The 18,140-nt window shown below is 54.2% G+C and overlaps 1 protein-coding gene across 6 annotated transcripts in view; it reads left to right on the top strand.

The window, feature by feature from the left end:
* GPM6B (glycoprotein M6B) overlaps nt 1-18,140 on the top strand; it is a 152,439-nt gene that overhangs the window by 126,218 nt on the left and 8,081 nt on the right. For all 6 annotated transcript variants that reach the window (XM_045089311.1, XM_004758864.3, XM_004758866.3 and 3 more), the window contains 2 exons: nt 12,048-12,234; nt 12,585-12,741. In XM_045089311.1, the coding sequence (XP_044945246.1) occupies nt 12,048-12,234; nt 12,585-12,741 (344 nt within the window). The remainder of the gene's footprint in view (nt 1-12,047; nt 12,235-12,584; nt 12,742-18,140) is intronic.

The raw sequence follows: 18,140 nt of genomic DNA, 5'->3' as shown, positions 1-18,140 counted from the left end.
TCCTGTTGTAGAGTCACTGGCAAACTCCAGAGATGTGGCTGTTTATTCATTATCTACTGTTGCGTGGCAAGTTAATTTTGAATTTAGCAGCTAGACACAACATCTGTTATCTCCATTTCTGCAGCTTGGGAGTCTGGGCTTGGCTTAGCGGTGTCTGGATGCCCAGTGAGGCCGCTACAAAAGTGTCGGCTGAGGGCGCAGTTTCATCAGAAGGCCCAACCGTGGAAGAATCCACTTCCCGGCTCACTGCGTGCTTGTTGGCAGGACTTGCTCCCTCACAGACTGTTGGCCCAAGACTTCTCTGGATTCTTTGCCATATGTGCTTTCCCCTAGGTCCCTCATGACTTGGTAGCTGGCTTCATGAGAGAGAGCAAGTGAGCAGATGAGAGAGAAAGTTCCAGCAAGCCAGAAGTCATGGTCTTTGGAAACCTCATCAGGGAAGCATGTCCCTAGGTCCAGGCCGCACTCAGGGAGAGGGAATCACACAAGGGTGTGACCATCAGGAGGCGCGAGGACCTTCGGGAGTATCTTAGGAGGCTGCCTGCCACAAGCTGTATACAGGTTTCCGGGTAGAAGTGCGTCCTTTCTCTCCTTGAGTACAGTGGCCCCTTCACTTTCTTGTCACCAAGTAGAGGAGCCTGTGGGTTCTGCAGCCACAGAATCTGTCCCCCCAGACTATCCCACCCAGGTGGGGGGTGGCTCCTGCCTTTTGCTGCCGATCCTTTGTTCCCCAGAGAGATTCACAACCCTTTTAAAATTACTAGTGTCTTTGGTAAACATCAAGCTTAAGAACCAGGTCTCTCTTTTTTTTGGAAGGTATAATTGGCATGTGTACGGAGCTTGCATTTAAAGTGGCCCGTTTGGTAAGTTGAACATACGAATGTGCCTGCGAAACCAGCAGCACAGGTCAGATGGTCCTTCGATTGGCAGGTGTCCCCGAGTCCCTCTGTAGGCCCTCCCTCTCACCTGCCCTCTCCGACCAACCGCCGATGTGCTTTCTGTTTCCCTGGGTTAGTTTCCATTTTCTGGAATGGCCCTTCTGATGATTTGTTCACATACATTTCCTACCGTTTCTCGAACCCAGCCATTCCTGTAAAATGTGGTGTGACACTGACTGTGTTAAATAACAAAAATCCCACTGAGTAAATTGTAAAGATCCAATTGGTTCTGTTACATGATGGATGACTCTGTCGGCATCCCATCGAGCAAGTAGAGGGGCTCTGAGTATTTGTTCAAAATGGAGGGTTTTCAGAGAAGGAGAGTGGGGCAAGAAATGTTAGAGCGGAAGGAAAGGATTGTTCTAGGGCAAGGCCCTTCTTCCCTTGGGGGGAAAAGCAAGGGGTCCTGACATCTCATGCAGATGACCTCATCTTTCCTTGGGGGACGGAGAAGACCCCTGTGGCGGACTCTTTGGCGCTGGCTGATTGAAAAAATTCCTGACTGACTGGTTATGACTGCATTTCTGGGAGAGGCTGACACAGCAAACAGATTAGGTGTTAAGCCCCTGGCTTGGGGACTTGGCCTAAGTGACGCCATTTTGGGCCTGTGGTTTTCCTATTAACAGCTGTTTCATGGCTCCAACCCTTGTCTGATTTTCATCCTTCCTGCCTCTGTGGAGCACACCCTGTGCCCTTTGACTAACGCTCTGAAAGGCCCGTTCTGCTCGCGCCCACTCCAGTCCCGCCTACACAGCCGGGCCACATGGATTTCTCACCAGCGCCCCTCAGGCCGCGTCACTCGCCTGCTCACCAACCTGCCTCTGTCCCCGCTGCCTGCCGAGGGAAGCACCCCCGGCTTCTCCCGTGACGCTGCCCCAGGGTCTCCGTAAAGTCGGCCGCGCCCTGACCTCGCCCTCACGCCCCTCGTCCTGCTGGGCCTCCTCTCCTCGCCCCCTGCACGCTTGTCCATCTGTCCTACCTGCCAGGGTAGGGAGATCCGTCCCTACCTCACTCCCCCTGTCCCTGAGTCACTTCTCTTCTCTCTTGTACGTAGATGGCTTCTTGCCTGTCTGTGTCCCTCACCCCACTGTCGAGTGGGGCCCCTGCGCCCCGCCCCCAGCACGGGCCCTTCCACACAGCAAAGTGCACCAGGAGCGCGCAGATGCCGTCGCCCAGATGCTCAGGGAGGTCGAGTGCTGCTAAAGCTTACACGTGGTTTTCAAGTTTCTTGACTCTCCTGCAGAGCTCTCTGCTTGTCCCATCGGTCACCTGAACCTAGAGCTGGCTTCCCCGGCTCTCTGTCAGCCTCCCCGACTCGCCACGGCCCCGGCGGACTAGGCAACGAGCCCCCGCGGTGATCGCTAGGAAAACCAGAGCCGGTTCCCACAAAAGGCAAAGGAAGACACCAACAAGTGTCCGTTTCTTGAATTTGTTTCCTCTTAATTTGTGAAGACGTCGTTACTTTGATCATAATTATCTTGTACTGCTCGAGCCATATTGCAAATGTTAGAGGCTAATCTATTTTTTTTTTTTAGAGGCTAATCTATTTTTAAGATTTTCACAACATGCCACAAATATGAAAATTTCTTTTCTTTTCTTTCTTTTTTTTTTTTTTTTTTTAGATTTTATTTATTTATTTATTTGACAGAGAGACACAGTGAGAGAAGGAACAGAAGCACGGGGAGTGGGAGAGGGAGAAGCAGGCCCTTCACAGAGCAGGGAGTCCGACGCGGGGCTCGATCCTAAGACCCCGGGATCATGACCTGAGCCGAAGGCAGACGCTTAATGACTGAGCCACCCAGGAGCCCCTGAAAATTTCTTATTTAATAAATTTTAAGACAAGAATTTAAAGAGATCTGTTGAAAAGCCATTTCCTTTGCATCATTAAAAATAGTTGCAGCGTTTTTCCCATTAGACCGTTGAACTTTTGGGTCGGTGAAGGTCGGGAGAGAATGGAGAAGCAAGTCATTCGAGTGACTTCTCATTTAGCACTTTGTCAGGACGCTTCCCATCCACTGACTTCATGATAGCTTCTTCATGCCCTGTGCCAGCGGTTCACAGGCTTTTGGCTGTTAGGTCCCCCTTACACTCTCAAAAATACCTGAAGACCCCCCAAAACCTTTGGCTGATGTGGGTTAATGTTTTCTGCATTAGAAATTATAACCAACTTATTATTAAATAACGAACTTATTTCAAATAACAATAACAAATCTATTACACGTTAACATCATGTTTAGAAAAGGTAACCACTTTTCGGAACAAAATAAAACTTCAGTGGGAAGAAGAGTACAGTTTTAGATTTTTATAAATGTCCTCGAGACCTGACTCACTGCTAGACAGCTGGGTTCGCCTGCCTCTGCGTTCATCCCCAGGCATCTCGGATAACTGGTTTTGGTTGAGGTATGTGATGAAAACTTCACCTCTCGACATACTTGCAAACAGTTTAATGGCCTTTCCATGTATTTGTGAAACTCCTCCTGATAATACACTAAAATTCAACAAGTGGTAGTTTCCTAAAGATTATTTGTAATGTGGACTCTGGAGACATATCTGTGATTTTGTTTTGTTTTGTACTCTGTCGCTCTCCATTGAACTTTGGTTGGCTCTGTGTAACCTTACACGTCAGTCATGCAGAAAATACTGGTTCTCCGAGTCACGCAGATCTTCCAAATACTGACACATTTCATTATGCCACATCAAAAAAGTCCCATTTGTTAATATCGCCACCAGTTTCACCCAGAAGGGTTTTAGGTGTTGGGAAAGCTGGGACTGTCACTGTGGCAGGTACAGGGTTTCCAGAATACTGCCAATGGTTGTCTAGCTCACTTAGATCATTTTTGAGAAAATGTCTGCCAGATACCCAAGTCTTTGTGGCTAGAGTTTGTCACTAATTCAAGAAAAAATGATGTTCCAAAACAAAAAAATGTTCTTGTTTGGCTTGCAACTCAGTCACACTAGAACTTTCCATTAGGACAACCATCACACTTTGGTGTGCCACAGATGTGCTTTGTGCCTCCCTCCGGCTTCATCACTGTTTGAGAGGTGTATCCTTGGGAGGTTGTGATTTGGTAAAATTCATCCCTTTACTGTGTCACGGACCTTTTTCAGTAAAACTATTTTTAAATTTTTTAAGAAAGATTTATTGAGAGAGAGTGTGAGTCGGGGAAAGGGGTAGAGGGAGAGAGAATCGCAGACCCCCTCTGAACATGGCACCAGACACGGGGCTCCAGCTCACAATCCCGAGATCATGACCTGTAATCGAGCTGGAAGCCCAACCGACTGAGCCACCCAGGCGCCCTCCTACCTGTTTTGTTTTAACCGCGCATGCGTGCTGGAGAAGAATGCCTGGCAGCTGAGTACATTTCACTGCTACTGCCTGATGGGAGCTACTCTGTCGCCAGGGTCACCGCGCAGATGTCAGCACAGTAAAAACAGTAACATCTTAGGATGTGCCTGGATGGCTCAGTCGGTTAAGCATCTGACTTTTGATTTCAGCTCTGGTCAGGGTCTCGGGGTGGTGAGATCAAGCCCCACATCACGCTCTGTGCTCAGCATGGAGTCTACTTGGGATTCTCTCTCTCCTTCTGCCCCAACCCCTGCTTGCTTGTTCTCTCTCTCTCTCTTTCTCTCTCCCTCAAAAATAAAATAAATGAATCTTAAAAAAAAAAAAACAACCCAGAACACAAAAAAACAGTAATATCTTAGTGGTATTTCTAAAAAGAGGTTTAACCTCACAGACCTTGTGAAAGAGCCCCCAGTCTCCCAGGACAGCCCAGGCTCCAGCTCCTCCCCCAACAACCCCATTTCCCTTTTCTGGCCTGTGGGGCCCGCAGAATAGAAGAATCTGGGGTGGGTGAGAAGTGCAGAAGCCCGTTCTCTCACCGCCAGCCCCCCACCTGCCTAAACAGAATCTGCATTTAACAAGCTCCCCAGGGAATTTCTAGGCACGTTAAAGTTCGAGAAGGACTGCTGCCTAACAGGGCTCCGCAGACTTTTCCCCTAAGGGGCCAGATGGCAGATTATCAGTGGCAACTACCCAGCTCTGCCTTTGCAGCTTGAAAACAGCCGCACGCTGGACGTAACCTAATGAGCATGGCTGCGTGCCCGTCAAACTTTATTTATGGACACTGAGAGCTGAATCTCCTAGCCTCATATCATGCAAAAATAATAAGAAAGACTATTACTCCTGCAGGCCATAGAGCGAGCGGAGCGTGGCCCACGGGTCACAGGTTGCTTCCCCCTCCTCTGTCATGCTGTTCTCCAACTTTGGATGCTCATTGAGATGGTTTCAGGAGCTGACTTTTGTCCTTAAAAAAGCCAGAGCCTCTGATTCTCGAGCCCCAGCCTCAGAAATCCTGATGTCTTGGGTCTGTGGGGATATCTGGGCATCAGGGCTTGAAAATGCTCTTCGGATCATTCTAACGTGCGGCGGGACTGGAGACGTTCTGGGCTGTCATGTTCTTCAAACGGAGTGAAGTGGAAGCGTTCGTTCTTTTGTCTGAATTGTAGAATGTGACACAGACCAGGGCGGCCCGTGTCACCTGAGGGCGGGGCTTCTCACAGCTGATCCTCTTGATGTTTTGTGTCCCCACATCCCTTGCGTGCGTGTGTCCCCGCGTGCAGTGCGAGGGTGGCGCGGTACCCTGCAGGGTGACCAATGCCGTCCCTGGCTTTTTCCTACAACACGCCAGTAGCGGACTCCCAGTTGTAGTGATGGAAGCTGCCTTCACTCGCTGCCATCAATCCCCCGGATGTAACCTTCTGTGCTTACGCTGTCTGGGTTATTCTCCCTCGGTACTACTGATCGTGATGTGGCTGTCCCGTGAGCTGTAGGGCATCGAGTGGCGTCGCTGGCCTCTGCTCACGAGAGATGTTAGCAACCCCCCACAGTGTGTTATCAATGGAAGATCTCTCCAGATGTTGCCTAGTGTTCCCTGGGGGCACAGTCCCCCCCTGGGGAGGGGGGGAACCGCTGCTTAGTGTCCTTCAGAATCCAGGAGGGAGGCCTTGGGTGCCATTTCTATCTTTGAAGTCGGTTTCTGTCTGCTTCTATTTCCCTGGTGCCTGTTGTTTCAAAGTCGCAAACGTTGGTTTCTTCTTTCCTTCTTCATTTTTTGGCTCCTTGGAAATCAGCGAAGTAGCAAGGCAGGCCCTGTTTAGAGGGTGTGAGGGTGTGTATGAGAGCCGGCCAGAGTGCCTGCATGTGTTTCTCCTTCTCTCTCTCTCTCTCTCTCACTCACTCTTTCCCTGGGGAAGAATCTGAGCCCTTGTTCCTGCAGCCAGGATCACAGACAGCTCGGGGCAAATCACTGGGCTGTTATGAACTCAGCCATGGCAAGGGCCATCCGCCAGCCCGAGGACAAGACGTGTTTTATTCTGTTGTTCCGCACAAAAGGTTCTAGAGATGCTGGAGACAACATGGCCATTGAGAGTTGGAGGCATTGATGCGTGTTTTTTCTCCCTACTATGTGGTTTATATTTAAACTGTCTTAGGCTAATGCACACTGGGGTTTTTGTGTGAATCAAAATCTAAAAATCTCTTTGGCCAGAGCCCAGCTCAACAAAGGCTTAAGACATTCTGAACCTCGCAGAGCTTTTAGGGGTTCGCTGAGAGGAGCTGACAGTTACTGGTAAAACGTGCTAGAAGCTCTAGCGTTGACTTTTCGTTTTCCTCCGTCTGCTTACATGAGAAGATCACCTTCGTCAAAAACTGCTTGCTTGGCCTTCTCAGCTCCGCGTTACCCAGCGTCGCTGCTGGAGTGACGCTCGGGAAGGACGCGGTCCGTGGATCACAGGAGCGTCCGAGAAAAGCGCTGCTGTCCCCTCACTAGCCTCAGCTTTCCCCCAGGGGCTGCTCTGCTGATCCTTGACACCAACCCCACGCTGCCTGCCACTCCTCATCCTGGGGACAGCCCCAGTCCCTGACCCGGTCCCTTTGTCCAGTCCCCTTCGTGGCCCAGGGGAGGGGACCGCGCTGGGGCTTTCTCGGGCCTTGCCCTGCCGGACCCCGGAGGTGAGCAGTAGTCGCTTGGCTCAGAGAAAGCCCTCCAGCTGCACTCCTTTCGAGACAGCTGAACAACTTGGAACATTCTGTCCTTCCTCACTGCAGACCCTGGGACTTGCCATGCATTTGATGGGCAGGGGCTGGAGTATTCTGGCCAAGCCCAGTGGGCTGCCTCTTAGGGGAGAAAACCCCAAACAGGGGTTGAGCCCCAAAGCGGGCCCTTCGGATGGAGTTGGGGGCGCGCCACAGGACCAGGAAGAGGGGAGAGGGGACTGCTGGCTAGTAAGGGGCCTCTCAGACTCCCTGGCGCGCATGTCACTGCGGGGCTCTCGAGGACGCCCGCTTTGATTCAGCTGCCCTGGGGCGGAGCCCAGGCATCTGCCTTTCTCGCCACCCCCCACCCCACCCCCATGGAGTTGCTGTGGCTCGGCCGAGGACCACACTTTGCGAAGCAAAGGGTCTGAGTCACTTCCGAGGGAGAAGTGGTCCGCTCATGTCTTGGTCTCTGAAAGCTCTTCGTTGCCATCCAGCAGCAGCTCACAGGGGCCAGCGTCAGCTCTTCGGACCTACAGACCCAGGAAATCAGTCGCCCCCTGGAAAGCTTCCCTCGCGATGACGTGCCGTGTCCTCAAACTTAGCATGTCTAAAACGGAACTCATCGTCTCGGTTCCCCAAGCCTGGCTGTCTTCCGGCCAGCCCGAGCTCGGGGAACAGCGCGACCCCCGTCCGCTTACCCGCCGCAGACATTGGGGTGTCCTGCTTGGTCCTCATCCCCAGCCTCATCGGTAAATCCACCCCGAGCTGTGCCCATCTGACGTGCTAGACGGCTCTCGGACCGCTGCCTCTGCCGCACTCCAGGCTCCCGTCATCCTTCCTATTTAAGTTCTGGAACCATCCCCGTCATCCTCCAAAAATCGCCACTCTTGGCTCTTGTAGCACGTGGGAAGTAAAGCCATTGCGCGAATGTCCCTTTGCCCCATAGACTAAACTCCATTAGACTGTGTATTGTGCCTACCTTAGCCCCTCACCGAGTCCCCAGCACCCGGCTCTGTGCTTGGGACCTCGGAGACACTTGGTGAGCACTGACCGTGCACTGATGGAATGAAGCAGAAAGAATGGACAGTCGCGCCCGCCCCCCCCCCCCGTCCACCTGCTGTCATCCACCCCCATGTCTGTGATTCCGCTTAGCTGACAGCTTCGGGGACACCAGGCCTTCAGGAGACCCCAGTCACGGAGGTGGTGATCAGAGTGGGGTCATGGGCAGGAGTCTCTCTCGTCTGCGTGAGCACCGAGCTGAGTTGTCCCCCGGAGGCGGGGGTGGCAAGGCAAGAATCTGCACGTTGAGCACGCGCAGAGGTGCCACTGGGCCTGGGACCACACCGAGTGCCACGGCCGCCCAGGGTGGCTCTGCCGCCCTTCTCCGTGAACAGGGAGCGAGTCCAGCTTTTGCAAGCCCCGTGCTGTGGGTTCTGGCTACTGTACTTGCCACTGTAGGCCACAGGTGGCCGCAGTGTGTAAACGAAGAGGCACAGCCGTGTTCCAGGAAAACTGTATTTACAAAAACACGGGCTGTATGTTGTTTGCTGACTCCTGGTTTAGGAGAACTTGGAGCTTTGACTGTGATGGTTGTGAGAGTGAGAGGTTGCACCTTGTCCTTCGTTCTGGCCCTGACTGGTATCTATAGAGCTGGGGCACTGGGCTCAGGATGGCGTGGCCAGCGAGGGAGCGTCTGCCATTCTTGGCCGTACTGGGGACACTATGAAATGAAACAGGATGCTCCTGTGGTCCTATCAAGGGAAAAGAAGGCCTCTTGCCTCCTCCCACATGCCTCGCTCGGAATTGGCTCTGGAAGTGGCAGGCCCGGTGCAGAAGGAAGATTCCGACACCCCTGTTCAAAGATGACGACTGTCAAGACGGCAATAGCAGCGCATTCAGCTGAGCACGGGCCCCGTAAGAGTGCAGGGCGGGTGCCTGGGAGGCTGGCCTGAGCACCCGTCACTGTCCTGGCCTCTGCCGCCACCCACTGCCTGTTCTGTCAACGTGAGCACGAACAGTATTGCTATCCGTAGTCAGAAAGCTGATTCTGAGCATTTAGGTTTCCCTGGGATAAGTGTGTGGCATAGGCCCAGACCGCCCTTGTGTAAAGATACCTTATACCCTTGGCTAGAGAGAACTTCTAGACTGACCTAGAAAGTCCAGTGGGGTGATCCATTCATAGAAGGTCAGGGGGCCACCGCACATGTAATGTCAGCCCCGCAGGTCACTGACCAGCAAGGTAGACCATGCTCCACATCCAGCTATGTGATTTCCTATATATTCTTCCTGTGTTGTGTTCCAGAAGCTTTTACTCACATTGGCTGGCAGGATCCATAAGAGTTTTGTCTGTGGGCACCTCGGGGGATTCAGTCGGTGAAGCCTCGCCTTTGGCTCAGGTCATGACCTCAGGGCCCTGGGATTGAGCCCCAAATCAGGCTCCCTGCTCAGCGGGGAGTCTGCTTTTCCCTCTCCATCTGCCCCTCCCCGCCCCCCCCCGCTCGTGCATGCTCACACCCTATGTCAAATAAATAAATGATTTTTTTTTTTTTTAAAGAGCTTTGTCTGTGTGTGTGGAACCACAGTGACCGATGTGGTAAGTTGTCGTGTGTGGGAACCAGTACCTACATCCACAAATAAAATCACTTGCTGCAAACGTAGGAGCACTGGCGAGTGCTGAGAAAGTCATTCATTGACGTGATCCCCCAGATCCTCCAGTCCCTGGTTTTCCCTGCTGTTCCCAAACTCGCCCCTCGGCATGGGGTATCTGCAGTCCTTGAGAGCAGGAACTCCGAGAGAAACTTGAGCCTTCCTCTGCTGGTAAATCTGGGCCTGAATAGCTTCGTTCTTCTAACCCCACTTGTCTTTTCTGAGCCAGGGAGCAGCTGCGATCGTTCCTTTGAAAGAAACAGAATGCTCTAACCCTTTGGATGAAAGACTGTTTTGAAGTGGCAGCTGTGGGCTTGGAAGGCTGAGTGTTGTTGTTCAAGGGCAAACACGCTGCCCCACCGCACCCCCACTTGCCACTATGAGGAAGGACCTGGTCTTCCCAGAATGCATCCGTGGGACACACTGAACATCGGCCCAGCTGATGTGTCCGTGCTGGCATGTCTGCTGTGTGCTCGGCCTGCTCATTGGGTCTTTCTGTGGAAGCCACCGAAGAGTACTGAACTCATGAAATCTGAACTAAAACCCCCAAGAATCCAACTCACTTTTCAGAAAATAGCAGAGGTAGCAAGTCAAAAATGTATCTTCCAAAGCAGAGTTCTATGAGAATAGAATGTTCCGTAGTTACTGTGTAGTATGGTAGCCTGTAGCATGTGCGGCTGTTGAGCATGTGAAATAGGACAACTGAGGAGCGGAATTGTTTTATCGGCCGCTCTGTTGGACAACATGGTCCCAAGGGCACCCGTGTCTCTTGGTCCAGTGGGGACCAGCTGTGACTTGGTTAGCTGGGGAAGCAGGCGTTCATCTTGATCTTCACACCGTCTTACAGGCTGAGAAAGGGGGAGGGGTGAGTGACACCCCACACGGGGTTCTGCGTTCTCTTTACGTAGTGGGACACGAGGCTGAGGGCTGTCGTTGCTCTTGCTTTGGGAGTCTGGAGAGAATCTGTACTTTCAGTGGCCCACTTCTGCCCTCCCCTCATGCCCTAGAGAGCCGTATGACAGAATACGACGCAACGCCATCCTCCTTGCTCCCAGATACCAAGTATCCAAAGCTCTTGACTTGCTGGTGAACTTCAACTGTTCCGCGCACTGATTCCCGTTGTACGTGGTTTCATAAACCCATTTCATGGACGTTGGTCTCCATGATGACAGCCATCTGTCTTTTTTGCAGTGAAAGAAAGCACACTTTCTTATGAAGCCCTGACCTTTCCTTATTTTCCATAACTGAAGAGGAATCTGGCTTATATTTTCCTCTCTTGTGGTGGGTTTAGACAGATGCTACTTTTGAATGGGATGCTCCTCAAAAAGGCACAGCCCATCTCCAGTCCTTCCCTGTCTACTGGAAAGACCACTCCAGGGGCGGGGGTTGCAGCCGGGTTAATGTGCTGGCTTTGAAGCAAATAACTGCTCTCGATTGCTATCAAACATCATGATGCATTCAGATTCGATTTCCCTGACAAGCCGTTTACATAAAGGCCTGGACGATACAAACAGGATACCTAACCCTGAGGCCACCACAGAGATGTCTCCATACTGAAAATGTCACCTGGCTCTGTCCCTTGGGGAGAGCATTATGGACCTCATCAGTAAAAGTTTATTTTAAAAATGAAGAAAAATCTTAAGATGAACTGTTAACTGTGGCTCTTTCTTCATTTCACTTCATGGATGCTCATTTTGTCTTTATCTGTTTTTTTGTTTTGTTTTGTTTTGTTTTTCTTTTCTGTTCCTTTGCCTTCAAGTACTTAAATGTCACCCACCAGTTCTGGATTCTTACTCTGAACACATTTTGGGGAAGGAGGCAGATGGAAGTGTGGTGGGAGGAGAGGGAGGAGGGATAAGGCACTGCTGGTGTTGCCTGGGCCGGGCAGACATTTTTATTCAAGAGATGAGGGGATTTGATGTTGACATGAATGAAACCTGAATGGACCCCGTGAGTGGATGTTGGTGACTGTACTTGTAGGGACCAAAGAAATCGATCACCCTTCCACAATGACCATGTTGATATTCTTTTCTGAACCCAGCTTCACTGCTGTCCTCTCTGTTGACTTTGTTAGCGGAATAACCGCTCCTCCCTGTCACTCGAGCAGCACCCCTATCCCCACGAGCCCCAGGTCAATGAGGAAGCCCTAGAACTGTGACTTACTCCCGAACTCGTTGTCGGGTGGTTGCTCTGCTACTCACCCTGAGTAAATTAAGCCACGTTTGCCTCTTGGAGCCCCGGGATCCTCTCCACCAGAATGTGAACCGAGGACAGCCATGCTACCGGCCCTCAGCATGGCGAGCTTAATCGCAGAGCACGAGAGGGGACCTGGCAAGGGCGAGCCCTCTCTGCGAAGGGCTGGTGTTGATGAAGACCGAGACGTCTTGCCCGTAACAGCTGCCTTTTCTCTCCTTTGGGTCCAGGCTGCTTTGAATGCTGCATCAAGTGTCTGGGAGGGGTCCCCTACGCCTCTCTGGTGGCCACCATCCTCTGCTTCTCTGGGGTGGCCCTGTTCTGTGGCTGCGGGCATGTGGCCCTGGCGGGCACCGTGGCGATCCTTGAGCAGCACTTCTCCACCAACACCAGTGACCACGCCCTGCTGAGTGAGGTGTAAGTACTGGCTTCCCCGGGGAAGGGCATCCGCCAGGCGACTGCCCCGGGATGGCCCTGCCAGCACGAAAGGGAGGCTTCCGGGTAACGCTGACTTGGACGCAGGCAGAACCAAAGCCCAGGGGAGAAGGCAGAAGGAGGAAGGGCTGAGAAGTCAGGCAGTGTTTGGCCCCGGGGGTGTCTGGCCTAGGTTGCTGTCGGGTGGGTGGCGGGGGCTGCCAGCTGCGGGGTGGGAAGGGCTCCCAGGACGTGGCACAGCCTCATCACGCCCTCCGTCCAGAGGCCCACAGCGTCTACTCTTCACCCTGTGACGAATGTCGCCCTTGCGGCTGTCGTCCTCCTCCCCCCAGGATACAGCTGATGCAGTATGTCATCTACGGGATCGCCTCCTTCTTCTTCTTGTATGGGATCATCCTGCTGGCCGAAGGCTTCTACACCACGAGTGCAGTCAAGGAGCTGCACGGCGAGTTCAAAACCACCGCCTGCGGCCGATGCATCAGCGGGATGGTGAGTCCGAGCCTCTGGTGGGTCTTTGTATTCAGTGAAGGCTAGACCAGCGGGCATGGATGGCGACACAGATGCTGTCCCACCGTGTTAGAGGGAGGAGCGTGAAGAAACCCTCCAGCTTGTTACTGATGGTAAATGAAAATCCCTGGCTGGAGTACTAACGTTTCCCTTATGCATATACAGGCCGTAAGGGCCCCGAGGGTTTCCGAGTAGAAAGTTGTGAAAGGAGGTCCCTTGTGTATTGTCTCTGTGCCCCCTCGCCTTTGTGGGGGTTTGAATGTGGACTGTGGCCCTGAAGACGGTGCACTGTGAGAAACTGTCCCATTCGTTCTGGAAGTACCGAGTGCTTTTTCTACTAAGCACCCGGCTGCGGATCTTGCTAGTCGCCGTGGGTGTGCAAAGAGGACAACACAGGCTCTCGTCCTCAGGCAGCTCAGAGCCAACGCCAGCCCTTGGGCCGAATCCGGCCTGTCATCTGTCTCCGCGCGGCCCACGAGCTGAGAATGGTTTTCTATCCTTAGATTGCTGGGGAAGGTTATATGCGGGAACGAAGTGAAAGTCGCCTCTGGGCACCCTAGGTGTGTTGGCCAGCAGCCCCACGCGTGAGTTGGTGTGCAGTGTGCTGCCGCGTGCTCTCCCAGCAGAGCCGAGTGGTTGGGACACGGCCGGTGCGTGGCCTGCACAGCCTCCCTGGTCCCTGTCAGGCTTTCCGTGGACATGGGGAACCTTGAAAGACGGGCTTCTCGAGTGTCCCAGAAGGAAACTCGGTAGGTTGGGCAGCTGGGTCGGGGGGATGTGTCCGTGCAGCTGCTCATCCCCGGACGGACCCTTGGTCCTAGGAAAATGGCTGAAAGGCCCTGTCCCTGTGGCTTGTCTGGCCCTCAGTTCTGCTGTTTCAGAGTCCCCCAGGAAAGGGGGGTGCCCCCGCGAGCCAGCAGTGTGCCCCAGCTGGAACTGAAGGGTCTAGTGAGGAAGGACGGAAGTGACGCTGCTTGGGAAGGGGAGAGACCAGGTCAGGAAAGGCCCCGAGTGCCAGGCTTAGAATCCACCATTGTATGGGGAGTGCAGGCATCCCACACACGAAGGCGAGCACGATCTCCAAGTGGCTCGGGAAATGGGGTCGGGGTTGGGAGGGAGGCAAGGTCAGCCAGAGCGGAAGGAGGGGGGCACGGGCCAAGTGGGGGCGAGCTGGCCGCTTAGGAGCGGGCCGTGGGACTAATGTCGAGCGGACGGGATGAGCGGCCAGGCTCCAGCTGGGCCGTGTGTGCCTGTAGTCGCTGGAGGCCATGGGGGGGGGGGGCAGTGCAGCGTCACCGAGAACCCGGGGCCGGGGTTTCTGCAAACACTTGGGCTGGAAATGACAGAGACCGGTGGTAGGCATGAACAAGGGGACAGGATTATGGAGGAAAGTGCCCTGGGGAAAAGCACGGTCTACCGGGAAGACTCCAGAAAAGGAGCCTTTGTGGGAGAACGGAGGAGAAACAGCCAGAGATGTAAGGACTGTCGTGCATGTAAGGACATGTCCCCCCCACCCCCCCGCCCCCGCCGAGGGTGCAAATAATCTGATAGAGCCTCGGGTCCTATCTCCATGTCACTCCTGTGGTGAATGCCCACCTCCCAGTCCTCTGAACCCACAGGCAATGGCAAGTGGCACCTCAGGGGCGGGCATCTCTGAGCCAGTGAGCTCTGGAAAGTTCTCTGATAGCTGGTTCTGCCCTGGCTCCGCCCTCTGGCAGGCTGCCCGTCCTGTCCTCCATCAGGGGCTGGGCTAGTCCTCAGTTCCCATAGCACGGCTGCCCCCAGCCTGTACCTGTGACGGTCGTCCTGAGGGCAGGGCTGCCAGCTGTGATGCCCGCATGGACAGCGCTCCTGTGGGAGGCCGGGGGCCTCTCTGTGCACAGTGACTGCCATCAGCGAGGTCTTATACCAGGGCCTGGCGCAGCTCTGTGTCGCTGTCCCTGTCAGCGCCAGGCCGGGGAGATAGTGCGCACGGGTTGCCGTCCCATCAGCACGGAGCTGCGTGGGGCCCGTGGCACCGTGTGAGCTCCCCGGAATGACAGTTGCATCGCCCCCGGAGGGGCACAGGTGGGACAGATGCCGTGCAGCAGTGAGCTCCCCCGCTTGCTTGTTTAACCCTTTAATTCTTGGATGATAGGAGCCCCTCCAACTCCACATCCCCTACGGGACTGTCCTGATGGGACTGTCATTTCAATTTGGCTTTTTAAGATGAAGTCCACAGAACAGGGAAATAAATGAGTTTAAAACTCTGTTATTTACAAAAAGATATAACTACTCTCCAACTTGGGGGGTGGTGCTTAGGTCGGGGAAGGAAGCAACCATAGGAGGAAGAAGAGAAGTCAGGAGCCTAGGGGAGAGAGCCGCAGAAAGTAGATGTGTGGGGGAACCTCAAGCCAGTTCCCCCCTCACTCGGGGGGCTCCGGTTTCTGCCCCAATGCAGGGCACATCTGCCTGGTGTTGAACATGTTGGGGGACAGTCTTTGTGAAGTCACTCCCCAAGGTGGCCCTAATCCCTTGGCAGCCTGTGAGAGCAAACTGAAACCAAAGCCAGAGTCGGGGCGCTAGAATCCCAGAAGAGGAAACTTAAGAAGCAGCATGCCCCGTGCTCCGTGGGCTTCCCCTGAGCCAGCTGCTGCACTAGCAGCCTGTGACATGGGGTCTGAACTTGGACTCCGTGTCTGCACTCACGACATCTCTCCCTGCGCTCGTGCTGCTGGTGCTGCCCCAGTGCAGTGGATGTGTGTCCCCACATGCCTGCACAGGTCGTGAAAGATGTTAACGTGCCTCAGTTTACCTTGTAAAGGCATTCAATAGGGGGGCCGTAGAGAGTGCCCCAGAGCTGTGCCGGGGCCTGGGCTCAGGGCGGTTCTTGGGGACCAGGCGCGAGTGCGCAGGGGACTTCTGGCCCAACAGGTCAGGCGTGAAGACCTCCGCCCCGCCGCCAGCACAGCTTACTTTTGCCTCTTTTACATGTTCAGTTTTATTCAAGAAATCTCTGTTCCAAAATGTTGAAAAGCCACCCTGGGTGCCTTGAACACGGGTTGGCTCCATACGTCGTACTTCATGGCCACTGTGGTGGTGAAACACGGGAGGGCCGGAAGGGCTGTGGCAATCCTGTGGCCAGCACATCTGTGGGCGCCGTTTTCCCGAAGTATTTATCCGTTTCGAGTCTGTCCCATTTTGGTACTTCTTACAGTACTGCAAACTTTCTCATTACTCTGTTGTTCGTGGTGATGTCTGAGGTGGCTAGAAGCAGTAACTGACACAGGCTGGGTCCATTCTTCCTGCCCCACGGACCGGCCATCGGCCCCATCTTTCTCCCTCGGGCCTCCCTATTCTGCGAGACACAAAAGTATTGAAATCAGGCCAGTTACTAACCCTACAGTGGCCTCTAAGGGTTCAAGGGAAAGGAAGAGTCACCTGTCTCTCTCACTTTCCACTAAAAGCTAGAAGTGAGCAAGCTTAGCGAGGAAAGTAAGTCGAGAGCCCGGCCAGGCAGAAAGCCAGGCCTCTTGTGCCAAACCGCCAAGGAGTGAATGCGAAGGAAAGTTCTTAAAGGAAATGAAAGGTGTTAGTCCAGTGAACACACAAGCGGTAAGAGACTGTTGTAGTTCTCTGGACGGAAGGGCAGAGCAGCTGGAACCCGGGGAGGAAGCCGCAGCAGGGACGTGGGAAGCCTGCAGAGGTTGCTTCACGGGCTCTAAGGAAAGCAGCCGACCCCACGACATCAGAGCGCCAAGTGCAGCAGCGCGGATTCCCAGTGGAGACCAGACAGCCTTCCACTGGAAGAAGATGCCCCCGATGACTTTCATAGCTGGAGAGGAGAGGTCAGCGCCTGGCTTCAGAGTCGCAAAGGGCAGGCGGACGCTCTCGCTAGCGGCTGGTGACAGAAGGGCTCCTGCTGAAGCCGTCACGGCACTGGAGAGGACTCTGTCCAGTTCTGAAAGCGGTTCAGTCGGTGACGCGCCGTCGCACAGCCCGGCCTGGGGCGGCACTGCGGAGTGAAAGGAAGAGGCATGTGCTGCACAGACGCCCCTGCCGAGCGGCCGGCAGCGACCTTCCGCCGGCTGGCGGACCGACCCACTCAACGCTCGGGTGACGGTTAGCGTTTTGGAGCAATCAAGTATATTTTCTTAAAGGTCAGTACCTTGTCTTCTCCAGACCTGATGTTCTTGCACTTACCAGACTATAGTATAAACAGGAGTTTGCACTGGGAAACCCCCAAATTAAATTGACTCGCTTTACTGTGATGGTCTGGAACCAGACGGCAGGATCTTGGAGGCAGGACGCTACCCTTCGAGGGGACCGGGGAACAGAGCTGCCTTGGAGCATGCTAGGTGACCGGGAGCCCTGATGACAGCTAGGGCAGACCAGCTTCCGCCAGAAAGCTCCGTGAGCTCTGCCCACCTGGGACAGTGAAGCTGCCCTTTGTCCATGAGCAGGCCCGGAGCTCACCGGTCCATTACGAGAAAGCCGCTACTGGGGAGCGCATTCTGGAAGCGCCGGTGAAGGCCTACGGCCCCAGGACAGGATAGGTCTGCAGGGGCCGCTCTCCACAGGCCTGCCCTGTGGAGCCCTGACGGCCTCTGGAAGGCCATGTTCAAGTCTTTTCTTTTTAATTACTCTGCAAAGATCCTTTTGAAGGGTGGGTCAGGAAAAGCAGCCTGGTCTGGAGCAGCCCAACCATAAGCACAGGGCCCGCAGGGAGTGTGAAACTGCTGAAAGGGGCTTTACTCTCCCTAGAAATGCAAATGCCTCTGTAAGTATCAGTGCCCCTGAGATACAAGCGAAGGTGACTTCTGCCATTTCCTGCAGTGCGAGCCTGTCCCCCAAGCAGCCCTGAGCTCTTGAGCATCGCCTGAAGAAGAGCAGAGCCCAGTGAGAATGGCTCCGTTGGGTGCCCCTTCTGAAAATAGGACTATCCTGACGTGATGTTTTTGGAACAGCTTTTCATCAGTCTCTGAAACTGGTAGTCAAGGCAGGTTAGGCGGTGAAGCGAAGCCCCGGGACGAGGTTCTTCCCGAAGCTGTCCACGCCCACGTGTGCAGAGCAGGCTGGAGAGCGGCCGTGCGCCCAGAGCTGCTGCGCATCTTCCAGATGAAACAGCGGAGAGGGACAGGGGAGTGGTACCAGACACTGTGCCTTAAGCTCGTGCTCAGGGCTGTTTCAGACTGTTACCTAATGCGTTTAGTGATTTCGCGGACCTGTGAAACTAGGGAAGTTCCTTTCGAGAAAGGGCTTCCTGGAGCACCTGTCCCCGTACTACGCTTGCGGCGCAGAACATCAAGGCCCGTGAAAGCAGCCGGACGCTCTGCACGGCGAGTCCGGGAGAGCGGCAGGTGGGCGGCCAGCTCCCGAGAAGGGCACCTGCACAGGCGGTC

This window comes from Mustela putorius, unplaced genomic scaffold (assembly GCF_011764305.1).
Source record: "Mustela putorius furo isolate JIRA1106 unplaced genomic scaffold, ASM1176430v1.1 tig00003836_pilon_pilon_pilon, whole genome shotgun sequence".
Classification (NCBI taxonomy): Eukaryota; Metazoa; Chordata; class Mammalia; order Carnivora; family Mustelidae; genus Mustela; species Mustela putorius.
The sequence above is the reverse complement of the archived record's forward strand: the minus strand, read 5'-3'. Positions and strand labels throughout refer to the sequence as shown.